Source organism: Pteropus medius, unplaced genomic scaffold (genome assembly GCF_902729225.1).
Source record: "Pteropus medius unplaced genomic scaffold, Ma_sr-lr_union100, whole genome shotgun sequence".
Classification (NCBI taxonomy): Eukaryota; Metazoa; Chordata; class Mammalia; order Chiroptera; family Pteropodidae; genus Pteropus; species Pteropus medius.
Genome location: NW_024352787.1, coordinates 10147754 through 10161206, shown reverse-complemented (window position 1 = coordinate 10161206; position 13453 = coordinate 10147754). Strand labels below are relative to the sequence as shown.

Below are 13453 nucleotides of genomic sequence, written 5' to 3'. Positions count from 1 at the left end.
TAGTAATATATTTTTTAGATATCTCACCTCAAGCAAGAAAAGCAAAAGAAAAATAAACAAATGAGACTACATCAAATTAAAAGGTTTTTGTACCTTAAAGGAAACCATCATCAAAACAAAAGGACAACCTACTAACTAGAAGAAGATATTTGCCAATGATAATCTTATAAGGGGTTAATATTCAAAATTTATAAAGGACTCATATGACTTAACACCCGAAAAACAGAAAATCCAATTAAAAAATGGACAAAGGACTTGAATAGACATTTCTCCAAGGAGGACATACAGATGGCCAATAAACATATGAAAAAATACTCCAAGTCACTAATCATCAAAGAAATGCAAATTAAAACCACAGTGAGTTATCACCTCACACCTGCCAGAATGACTATCATCAATAAACCAACAAGCAAGTGTTGGTGAGGAAGTGGAGAAAAGTGAACCCTCATGCACTGTTGGTGGGATTGCAAATTTGTACAGCCACTATGGAAAACAGTATGGAGTTTCCTCAAAAATTAAAAATAGAACTACCTTATAACCTAGCAATTGCACTTCTGGATGGATATCCAAATAAAACCAAAACACTAATTTGAAAAGATATATGCCTCCCTATGTTCACTGAAGTGCTATTTACCATAGCCAAGATATGAAGCAACCTAAGAGCCTACCAATAGACAATTGGATAAAGTGGAGGAACATTTATACAATGGAATATTACTCAGCCATAAAAAATGAAATCTTACCATTTGCAATGACATATATGGACCTAGAGGGTATTATGCTAAGTGAAATAAATCAGGTAAAGACAAATACCATATGATTTCACTTATATGTGGAATAGGAACAAAATGAAAACAGACTTATAGATACAGAGAACAAACTGGTGATGGCCAGATAGGAGTGGGAGTTGAGGGGCTGGATGAAAAAGGTGAAGGGATTAAGAAGTACATATTGGTAGTTATAAAACAGTCTCGGGGATGTAGCATGAGGAATATGGTCAATGGTATCATGGTGACTGTGGGTGGTGCTGGGTGGATGCTGGACTGGTCAGGGGGATCACTTGTAAATTGTGTGGATGTCTGGCCAGTATGCTGTAAACCTGAAACTAATATAAAATAATATTGGATGTTGCTACTAATTGAAAAAAAAAGATGGGGAGGCATCATGGGTTGGGATGAGGAGAAATATAGGATTTGAAATGGGAAAAACATGGATTAGAAAATGAGGCTTTCAGACAACAGCCAGCAAGGAATTGGGGCCTCCTGCCAATAGCTGTGTGAGCTTGAAAGTAGACCCTCCAGCCTCAATCAAACCTTCATAAGACTAAAGCCCCAGCTATTATCTTGACTGCAAACTCATGAACAAGCTGGCATCTGATGCAAGCACAATGTGTGTGTGTATATTCTATGTGTGTATTTGTATGTATATGTGCATGTGTGTGTGTAACAGCTAATCTTATCTGGATTGATATGTGAAATAAGATTTAATTTCATTCTTATATTTAACTCGGGCTTCTGTAGTGTGACTAATTTTAAAATAAATGGAGGTTTTCTACTTCCGGCAGTGCAGTTGACAAAATATTTCAAAGGATTCTTTGCCACAAAAAATTTAGATCTTTGAAGAAACATATTTTCAATACACTGCCAAGCCCACAAAGAATAAGATATCTAATATCCAATAACCTGATTCTATACCACCCTCTCAATGAACAGACTCCTTGAGATAAATAGTGAATACTAAGCAAACATAAAAGATAAGAGATGCTCTGAGCATGAAAGTTCTTTTCAACATTGCCATTGAGACAATCAGTTTTGAACAAGACTCAAGATAGAGGAGTTCTGCAAGGCCTGGACCTCTTCAAGGGGGACAAAGTAGTCTCAGGTAGGTAGCACCCAGGTTTCTGGAGTAAGTTAGCTCAAAGCTTCTCTAGACGAAAGCATCATCTGTTTGGCCTTCAGAATTTCCATAGACTAAGATCAAATTTATAGATGCTCACAATTAAAGATCGTCAAATGTACAAAGGTATGAGTCACCATGAGAAACAGTCAACTAGAAACAACAAAATAAATTTGACCTTTAAATCATTCCTATTATCAAATGTAGAAAATTAGGTAACCGTATATGATATTTTGAAGAAATAAATAATGGAATCAGATATATGAGCAGGCAAAAAAATATTTAAAAAACTAGATTTTTTTGAAAAAACTAACTTCTCAAAAATAGTTTATTTTTCAATTACAGTGACATATAATGTCATATTAAGTTCAAGTGTACAAGAGTGATTTGACATTTATATAACGTAGGAAGTGATCATCACCTCAATAAATCCAGTACTCGTCTAACAGCATACATAGTTATTACAGTACTACTGATTACATTTCCCATGCTATACTCTACATCCTTTTAATCTCCTCCCCACTTCATCCATTCCCCACTCCCACTATCTAGCAACTATCAAAATGTTCTCTGTATCTATGAGTTTGTTTGTTTTGTTTGTTCATTTATCCTGTTCTTTAGATTCCACATGTAAGTGAAATCATATGACATTTGCCTTTCTCTGTCTGATTTATTCCACTCAACACAATACCCTCTAGGTCTATCTAGGTCATTGCAGAGAGCAAGATTTCAACCTTTTTTTAAGGCTAATATTCCATTGTACATATGAACCACCTCTTCCTTATTCATTCATCCACTGACGAACACCATCAGTTGCCTTTATATCTCATATGTTTGAAGGAAGCATCTAGGAAATATTAAGAAAAAAAGAATTCATAAAAGGTTAGTGATTCACCTAACCTTGCTAATTGATGTCTACAATTTTAATGTTATTACTAAAATCACAGTTATTAACAATAATTTCCCACAGCTTATTTAAGTCTTCAGATACCTTATGTTCAATTTTTTATCTATGAAACAAAATCCTAAAGGGCAGGGATGAGGTTCTACTCATCCAGGCATCTCTTTATATCTTGGCTATTGTAAATAATGCTACAATGAACATATAGGTTCACATGTCCCTTCTGAGTAGTGTTTTGGATTTCTTTGGATAAATAGCCAGGAGTGGAATTACTGGGTCCTTCTTTGTCTCTTGTTATAGACTGTTTTAAAGTCTACTTGTCTGCTATAAGTATTGGTACCCCAGCTTTTTTTTTTTCATTTCCATTTTCATGAAATATCTTTTTTCCATCCCTTTACTTTCAGTATGTGTATGTATCCATCTGAAGTGAGTCTTGTAGGCAGCGTATGTAAGGGTCTTATTAGCTTATCTATTCATCTACCCTATGTCTTTTGATTGGAGCATTTACTCATTCACATTAAAATAATCATTGCTAGGTATGCCATTTTATTATTCATATTTTTTTAATCTTTTTTTTCTTTTTTCTTCTTGAAGTTTCTTTAACATTTCATGTAATACTTGTTTCATGTTGGTGAACCCCTTTAGTTTTTCTTGTCCGGGAAGGTCTTTATCTATCCTTTGATTCCAAATGATAGTTTGTTGTAGGTCCTTGCTTTTCAACACTTTGAATATTTCATGACAAACCCTTCTGGCCTGCAAAGTTTCTGTTGAGAAAACAGATGACAGTCTTATGGAAGCTTCCTTGTAGGTAACTGTTTTTCTCTTGCTGCTTTTAAGATTCTGTCTTTGTCTTTAAGCTTTAGCATTTTAATTATAATGTCTAAGCGTGGGCCTCTTTAGTTTCATCTTGTTTGGGACTCTGAGCTTTCTGGACTTACATGTTTATCTCCCTCCCCAAGTTAGGAAAATTTTCCATCATTATTTAGTCAAATAGATTCTCAATTCCTTGAGCTCTCTCTTCTCCTCTGGTACTCCAATGATGTGAATGTTGGTATGCATGATGTTGTCCCAGAGGCCCCTTAAACTATCCTCTGTTTTTTTTTGATTTTTTATTCTTTTTGGTGTTCTAATTGGGTGTTTCCTGCTACCTTTTCTTCCACATTGCTGATTTGATGCTCTGTCTCATCAAATCTACTGTTGATTCCCTCTATTTTTTACTTTAGTTATTGTATTTATTTCTGACTGGTTCATTTTATGTTTTCTGCCTCCATTTTTGCTTTCTGTCTCTTTGTTGAAGCTCTCACTGAAGTAATTAAACATCCTTAAAAGCAATGCTTTGAACTCTACAATTGGTAGGTTGCTTGTCTCCATTTTGTTCAGTTCTCTTTCTAGAGTTTTGTTTTGTTCTTACATTTGGGACATCTTTCTTTGTCTTCTCATTTTTGTTGCCTCCCTGTGTTTGTTTCTCCATATTAGGTAGAGCTGCTATGTCTTCCGGTCTTAGTATGGGTGGCCTTATGTAGTAGGCATCCTATGGGCCCAGTGACACAGTTTCCCTGGTCACCTGAGCTGGGTTCTCCAGTTGTGTCCTTTATGTGAGCTGTATTTGCCCTCCTGTTGTAGTTGAGCTTTGGTTGCCATTTGTACATCAGTGGGAAGGATCGCCTCTGGCTGATTGGTTGTGAGGACTGGCTGTGACTACAGCGGAGGGGTTCTTGTGCAGTGGCTGACCCTATGAATCAGGATTTGCTTTAGCAAGGCTCTGGTGCTTGCCCAGTCTGCCTTTTGGGTATGTCATTTGTGAAAATGGTTGGGTGGTGCTCTGGTGTGGTCTGAAGCTGGCCACAAGGTGTGTTGGTTCTGGGGCCTCTTGAGAGGGGCTCTGTTGCAGGCCAAGTTCAGCCACTGCCTATGCCCTGCCCAGGACCACTTGGTAAGAGCTACAAAGTGATCCGTAAATGGTTTCTAATTGTGCTGGGCTCAGAGATGCCTGGAAGAGGCTATGCTGTGAACTGAAGTCAGCAACCAGTAGTTCTGGGGGTGGGGATGCTTAGCAAAAGGTACAGGGCATGCCAAGGCCAGATGCTGCTTGTTTGGGGTTTCTGAATCTTTGAGAGCTTTTAGGAAAGTATGCAGCATAGCCAAGACAGGCTGTTTGTATGGAAAAGCCACTAGAAGTGGCTTGCATGGGCCCACAAGTTGGGTGTAGGATCTCAGGGAATCACTAGGGCAGGATGAGCAGTCTTAGCCATGTTGATGGAGACTCAGATATGGCATCCACCTGTGCAGGCTGGGTGAGTAGAGGATTTAACAAAGGAACAATGACTTCTGACAGCAGTTCTGTCTGAGAGAAAGCTGCCCCTTTAGCCCTCGCCCTGAACCCAGACAATTTAGTTCCTTCCCATATGCCCCTCGTTCTTTTCAAGCTGCTGCCCCACTCTGGAGCTCAGAGCGAGTGAGTCTGTCAGTGAGTAATTTTGTATGCAGTCCCTTTAAGAGGATAATTTAGGACTTCATCTGCTATCTGTCTCACTCAGCCACAATCTCTGCTGGTTTTTACAGCTAAAGGTTGTGAGGAATCTCTTCCCAGTACTCGAAACCTGGGCTAGGGAGCCAGGTGTTTGGGGTTGGGACCCTTGCTCCTCAGAACCTCTGCAGCTGAGATATTTCTTCTGATTTTTAACTGCTACATGTGGGTGTGGGGCCAGCATGGACAATCTCTTCACCTTTCCTACCAATCTCCAGGTGGCTTCTTCTGTGTATCTTTAGTTAAAGATATTTTGGCAGTTCTCAATGATGGTTGTTCTGTAGTTTAGTTGTAATTTTGAGGTGGTCATTAGAGGAGGTAAGCACAGCATTTACGTACTCTTCCATCTTGACTGGAACTGAAACTATATATAGTTTTATAATACTTATCTGATTTTCTCTTTATCTAAGAATTATTTATTAAAAATGAATTCTAATTTTAAGTAGTTTCTTTCTAGTTATCATTTTGTTATTAATTTTTAGTTTTATGTCATCATGGCACAAAATTATGGCCCATGCAATTTCTGTCTTTTGGAATTGAGATCTTTTTATTTAGGCGTAAAGGTGGTAGGAACGATGATTGTTGTGTAGTTTAGCATGTTAATATATTTTTTAAATTTTATTTTATTATTAGTTTCAAGTATATAGTTTGTTGGCTAGACATTTATATAGTTTATAAAATGATCTCCCTGACTCTCCTCTGGCTCTCCACCTAGCCATTACATTAATGCTAACTGCATTCCCTATGCCATGTTCCTCATCCCCGTGACCATTTATCAACACTTAATTTGTACTTCTTTAATCCTTCACTCCATTCTCCCAGCCCCCAAGTTCTCCTCCTAGATTGTCCTCTTTATTTGTGAGTCTATTTTTGACTAGTTAATTCTTTTTGTTCCTTAGATTCTACATATAAATGAAATGATATGGTATTTATCTTTATGTGACTTATTTCACTTAGCATGTTAATGTTTTTAAATATTCCATGGAACTTAATTATACATTAATTACATTAGTCAAATTTTTATGTCCCTTTTTTTGTTTGTCAAAAGCTGAGTCTACCACCAAATTGTGTCTTAATTATGTTCTTTTTGAATTTCTAATTACTTTTGCTTTATTTTATATTTATGCTATATTATATGTTGCATAAAAATTCATGGCTAAAATTACCAAAAGTTATTTTTGGTTATACATCTATAATTGAAAAGGTATTATGTAATTTAAAAGATTTAAAATTCATGCTGTATATTTTTATAATTTATATAAAGCAATTCTAATATTTATATTACTATGCTTAGCACAGATAAGCTAAACTTTGTGAAATACTTAAATAAGAAAGTTAAGAAACTTATGTGAAATAGTAAGGAATTTTATATCTTTAATAAAAATATAGGCAATAAATTGAAGTTTTTTAAGGCAATGCTTTTTTTACACAAAGGCTTAAATTCCTCTATCTTACTATACTCTTTACATTTTATCAATGCTATAAAAAATGGATAAAGTCATTTGAGTGTTCATGACACTACATCATTCTATTATCTAAATGATTACTACACAGATCAAACAATCATTAATTCTGTGAAAATATATGAGAATGAGATAATTGATTTTAAGAAAACAATCATCCACACTACTCAATGGCAAACATCTGAGTTTTATTAAAAATCAGTACCAAAGAAAATTCTGCTCATTAATCCTATCTTTATGTTTTTTAATACACCATTAAAAAAAACAACTTTGGAAATACTGATCATTATAATAATGAATATGGATGTTTGGATATTAATAAATATCAGATTTCTCATTTAAAAAGATAAAGGAGAGAAATATATATGTCGGAGAGGGTAAAAACCTATCTGACTAGTAATCAAAATAAAATAAACAAATTCAAACTCAAGGTAGTGTGTATGCCTTACACAGGACACTCCAGAAAAAAATAAAATAAAATAAAATAATCAAAAATTAGACTGACCTTGGATTTCTTCTCTGTAACAGAAAATATATTTATATTTGATATTTACATTATTTTAGTTTATATTTTTATATTATAAATATGTTTGATATTTCTATTACAGAGGAAATCTACACACAGATACACACATATATTTTTATATTGCTACATTATTACACCATTTTACTGTACATAGAGTAAAAGAGGGAAAGAATATGATCTCAAGATTCTATACCCAATTATATTATCTTCATTGTGGGTGGTACCTGTAATCAATATAAAATTACCGTTGGTCTTGTTTAATACTTTTCCTATCATAGTATTTTGACTCAATGTAAAATTGCCACACCTGTATTCATTTTACTTACATTTGCCTAATACACCTTCATAATTTCTTTTGTTTTTATTGTCATTTTAATTTAAATATGTTTCTTATAGATTACTTGTAATTTTGACTTTATTTGTTAAACCAATTTGAGAATCTGTCTTTTAAAAAGGAATATTTTCAACTTTATATTTATTGTTATTATAAAACTGATATAGTTGGCCTTCTTTTGCTTATTCTATGTATTCTATTATTTGTACTTATTTTTTACCTTTTTGTTTTTATTTGTTTTCCTTTTTTTAATGTATGGATAATGCTTTGCTATTTTAAAAGCTTTTATATATCTCCGATTATTACTTTATTTTTATTTATTTTTGTATCTTTGTCAAGAATCCTCTTAAGAATAGAACCCCGATTCTTTATCTTTTAATTTCATATATTTCTAGTTCTTTTTTCTCATTATTTTTGCATTCTAAAAGAATTTTCCAAATATGCTTTTTATTTACTAATTTAATTTTTAAAAGGGTCAATTTTGGTTTTGATGCTTTAAATTAGGTTATTATTCTTATCACTGAATTTTTAGTTTCTTTGCCATATGTTCTTATCTCAAGTGGCCATCTTTTCGTTTCAGAATGCATCCTAGACTATATTTTTGTTTCAGCCAGGTCGCTTCTTATTAATTCTTACTCCTCTTTCACACTGTCCAACATGTTCTAATATTTTTGCATTTTCTTTTTAAAATCATTTTCAGAAGTATGCTTTCTCAAGTCTTACAAATCCCATCCTGTATTTTATTTTCTTGTTAGTGAAAATATCTTTCAATGAATACTCCTGCCCTGGTGTTTGCCAATAGATGAATCGATCAGTTGGTGTTTGGACTCCCTTCCTCCTTGTGCCCCTCCCACTCCCTTGCCCCCACAAGGCTCTTAATTGCTTTCTCAGGTGTTGGCACAGTTCTTCTCTCATTAGGGATGGAAAGTGAGTTGATGGGCACAGCAAGCATCCATACACTATGGCCCACTTCTTCCTGTATGTATTGCTCAGTTATTTACAAATCTGATCAAGTAGAGGGTATAAAAGATGTCAGCAATCCGCACTTACTATGCCCAAGGCTCTTCCCATTTGTATACCCACCTGTAGGGCTGTTGTATGTGAAAACTGCCTCTCTTAGGATGCAATGTGCAACCTCCAGTCCTGCTTTATTTTCTGAAATGCTTTTTTTGAAAGACAGAATTCGTGGTCTCCGGATGGAATTAGAAATGAAGGTTCCAATATCAGACAAGGAACTGATGGAGCAAACAGACCTCTAACCATTTATAAAGCAGGACCTACCTACACTGTTGGGGGATGGCACTGATATGCAGGTGTCTCTGATTAGGGAGAGAGTGTAGGAAGACTGAGGTTAAGGTTTTCTCTGCTTCAAAAGGAAAAGATCCATAGGTCACTAATTGGGTTTCCAGTCCAAGTAAATTAACCTTGTATTTAGTGCAAATTCCTCCAAGATTCTGGCAGTAGTTTGACTGTTAGTCTTGGTTCTTCCTCTCCTAAGTTTTGGTCTTTTTCTTTTGCAGGAGATTATATTAGGGATTGCTTAACTTGATCACTTATTAGCTCAAGAGAAAGAGACCTTAAGGATCATTTATCTTCTTAATAATTATAATAATTATGCCACCTAATTAAATGAACAAATGAACAGGAGTAGCATTTTTAATACTTCTCCCATTACTATCGTTTAAATTTTAAAAAATTCAACTAAAAGCCACATAATCAAATTTGGTTTCAAAATGTTTTAAAAATACTAATATAAAGGTATCTTGCTATTTTGGAATATATTGGGTATAGTAACTATTATTTAAATATTATTCTATATACTTACATATCAAATCTTATATAAAACTTTTTTTACTCTTTCCTACAGAATTGGTGATACAGGACTAAAGCAATTTCTTGATGGTCCCGTGAGCACAAGGATAAGAGAGCTAAATTTAAGTAATTGTATCAACCTGGGTGATGCTTCTATTGTGAAACTATCAGAGCGGTATGATAAAACCATAATATTTTACATCACATCATTAGTAATTGTATATCTGCTAACAGGAGAGATCAGAGATAGACCTTCGAAGCCATTTGGAAAATATCAGGAATGACCAGAAGCTGGTCCAATACTCGGTGGAGCCAAATAAAAGACATTGAAGTCATAGATTAAACTAATCTTTTGATTATATATGAGATGTTTCTTATTAATTTCACCTTAGAGAAAGTTTGGAATGGAGTCATTCATGAAGTTGTGAATATCTAGGCAGGAGTGATTTCTCTGTACTTTTCAAGGATATTATCTCTATGGAAACTTTTACTCCAGCATTTCTCAAGGAATGTTCTAGCTGGTAGGTTTATTCGTAATTCTCCTTACTTGTCAGAGGTCTTGTGTACACTAAGGGTCAAGCCCAATTCCTATAGCAAACTTGTAGGGGGTAAGTGTAAAACCTAACTTTGCACTTTTAGGGTCATTCATTGTGGTACTTACATGATAACTCTTTGTATGCATTTGATATATTTTTTCTTATTAGAAATTGCAATATGAAACAGAATCACAGAAAGAATGTTTTATGTAATAACCAACCTCCATCCAACTTTGTAATGACAAATTATTTTCTACTTTTAAGCTTACTTTCATGTTGAGAAAAGGAAAATCCTTGCTTTAATACCATTTGCTTTCTCAGATAGTTTTTATGTGAAGAAATTGATACTGGCAGTGTAATTAAAAGCTAAAATTAATTTTTCATGCTGTTTCTTTCAGCTGCCCTAATTTAAACTACTTGAGTTTACGAAATTGTGAACATTTGACTGACCTAGGAATTGAATATATTGTAAACATCCCTAACTTGGTATCAGTAGATCTCTCTGGAACAGAAATCTCTAATGAGGTAAAAAAAAAATGTTTAAAACAGTTCAATAACTTTTATTTTCTGTAATATAAACATGTTCTATTTTGTAAACAATGGGGAGATCAAGAATTATTTTTATTAAACTATTAGACCTAAAATGTAAGTTTAAAAATATCGTTTCTGGAATAGTGATAGATGAGGTTATTTGTAATTTAATGGTCTTTTTTTCTCTTTTAAAAAATGGCAAACTACAGTATTACAAGTAAAGTCCTGACAGATTAGAGTGTTACATGATAGATCTGAAGTTTTTTCATAATTGAAATTTGGTCAATATGGAAATAACATATTTTAGATGGCTCAAGTATATTTTTCTTGTGGATTACACGTTCTTCTGTAAGACTGAGTGCCTTGAGATCTAAATCTTTAGTTCAAAACTGAAGTCTGGAAATGGCCTCATCAAATCTACAAAAGGATACATTTTAAGGAACTAATGAGTTTCTGAAAGCTGCCTTGCTACTCATTAATGTTGAAACTCAGGTCACATCCATCCTATCACTCCAGCACTACTCCATTTACTCATCAAAAGGAAGGTAAATCTGGAAAGATTTGCCATGTTTCTGAAAGATTTTAATGGGCCGTTGTCCCAGCATCAAGCCCCCTTCAATTCTTCAGGCTCTTTTGTCTTATATGCCTTCTTCTGGGCTCTTCTGGGTCATGCTGGGAGATGAGAACTGTGTGAGGATGTCTTAAATGCATAGCCCTAGACATCTTTAGCAAACATTTTCCTGCTCTGGTATTTGGGTTTATTTGCCCTGAGACTCCTGCTTAACCTTTCTCGCACTCTGCTACAAAGTACCAGTTGGGTTTGGTGCTTTTAAGGCATTTGTAAACAGACGGAGGGGTCAAAAGGAGGAAGAGACCAGGGTTTTCTTCTACCTCTCTTTGTATCATAATCAGCAGCTGCATTTCCTTTGTAATGTAGTTCCTCTTCTCAGGCCTGCCGTGGTTCCAGCTTCCCAGGATGAGCTTGGCCCCTGGGCTCCAATAACACCATCTTTCCCTCTAGTCCTTCCAACATAGGATTAGTAGCAGTTTCCTGCTAGTGCTAATCTCTAGACTGTGTCGTGACTCCTTTGGCTTCTCAGTTTCTTTACCATCTCCGTAGTCAATTCCTTGTCAAAATGAAATTTCCTCAGTTTTAAATAGAGTTATTTCTGTTTTCCTCATTAGAGCTAATACAATATGAGCACAGAAAAACTCTGATACCTTGTTGCTTCTCACAACCCTACAAGAGAAAGGTGAGATTGGTTCTCATTTACTTAGATCTCCAAACCTGTCAGGAGGTTCCAACTTTCTCTCCAGCTAAATAGAGTCCAGGGAGATCCAAAACAGGGTCCCTGTATGGGGGATCATACAGCATATCATTCTTTTGCTTCCCTGACTCTCTCTTCTCCTCTACATTTCTTTCCTCTCCTCCTTTCGTCTCCTCCCTTCTCTTTACCTTTCCCCTTTATTACCCCCTCCTCTTTTCTTTAGGCGTAGATTCTTATCTAATCTGGGAGTGGAAATGTTTCAACCAATTACATGGTTTTTAAAAATGTTATGCCCCAAGTCTTTCAGAGTTTAGGATTTGAAGCTTAAAAGCCATAAAAGCTTAGAGAAAGGTTTTTTTTTTCCTTCCGTGTTCTGTAAAAACCCTTCCCTGACACATACAAGTAGAATGCCCAGCTGTTGTCTGAAGGGTCACAGGGTAACGAAAAGTAGAGGATTAAAGCACGTTATAAAACACATCAAAATATAATTCTACCACAGCACTGACCACAAGCCTGCAGTGTCTGGTGAACATTTGTTGAATGAAGGGAATGAGGCTTAAATGCTCTATCTTAGTTTTTAGCTTTGGAGGAAAACTCAGTTTTTATTTTTAAAGACCATATATTGAAATTTTATATACTGAGGACAAATTAAAAACATAGAAACATACCTTCAAGTACCATTCATTGTTTTCATTTTCATTTTTTTTTTTTTGTAAAGAATATTCACAATCTGAGAGCTGTATATGGACATGTAGGGGAAGAATACTAGTTGTTTCCTCCTGGAAGATTGAAAAATAAGTCTTTTGAAGATTGTTGTTTTCTTCCTCCAAATCAGTTAAACTCTGATCCGAAAGACAAGTGATTGATAATACAGTACTATAACAGCTGTGGAAGCTAACCTCAAACAGTCAAATTAAAATGAGTCACCCAGATGTCAACTTGGGCAGCTAAACACCATGCCTAAATTGTAGGTCTGATGAAGTGCAATTTGACTACAGACTTAGCATTCAGGATTTAAACTCTGGAATGTTACAAATATTCACCGTAGATTGAATGTGACTAGTTGTGCCTTTGAAAAAAAAGTTTCCTATGTTTTCTTATAATTATGTTCACTTTCAATTATTTTCAATAGTAAGTTTTCAGTCCCAATCACACTACTCATTTAGTTAGCAAATATTTATTTTGACTACCTGAGCTTGTGGATGCTGGGGATGCTGGAGTGAACAAAACAAACATGGCCCCTCTTCTTAGCACTTACATTCTAGTGGAAGACAGTAATGGGACAAGTAGTTACAAAGTGTGATGAATGTGGGACACAAAGAGAAGAGAAACTTAACCTAGCTCAGAGAGTCAGGGAAGACCTGACCTTTTCCAACAGAAGGAAAATAGGTATGAGAAGAACCAAATAAATAGCCTGAACAAAGATACAGAGGTTTAGAACTATGGTGGCATCAAGGAAATCTGCACATTTGGAGATGGCTTGAACATGAGGAGAGTGGTGAGAGATGATGTTTGAGAGGTAGGCAGGGGCCAGGTCATGAGGGGCCCAAAAGCCACACTGAGGAATTTATTCTCTGCCCTTTTGGCAATGAAAGGACATTCTTTACTATTAATTAGATAGACATGGTCACATCAGCATTTTAAAAAGATCACTCTGTC

General features: G+C 35.1%; 1 protein-coding gene across 1 annotated transcript in view; it reads left to right on the top strand.

Moving 5' to 3' along the window:
• Positions 1–13453, top strand: part of FBXL13 (F-box and leucine rich repeat protein 13) — a 260635-nt gene that overhangs the window by 165967 nt on the left and 81215 nt on the right. Inside the window, exons 16-17 of the mRNA XM_039848951.1 lie at positions 9515–9634; positions 10394–10520. Of these exons, the coding sequence (XP_039704885.1) occupies positions 9515–9634; positions 10394–10520 (247 nt within the window). The remainder of the gene's footprint in view (positions 1–9514; positions 9635–10393; positions 10521–13453) is intronic.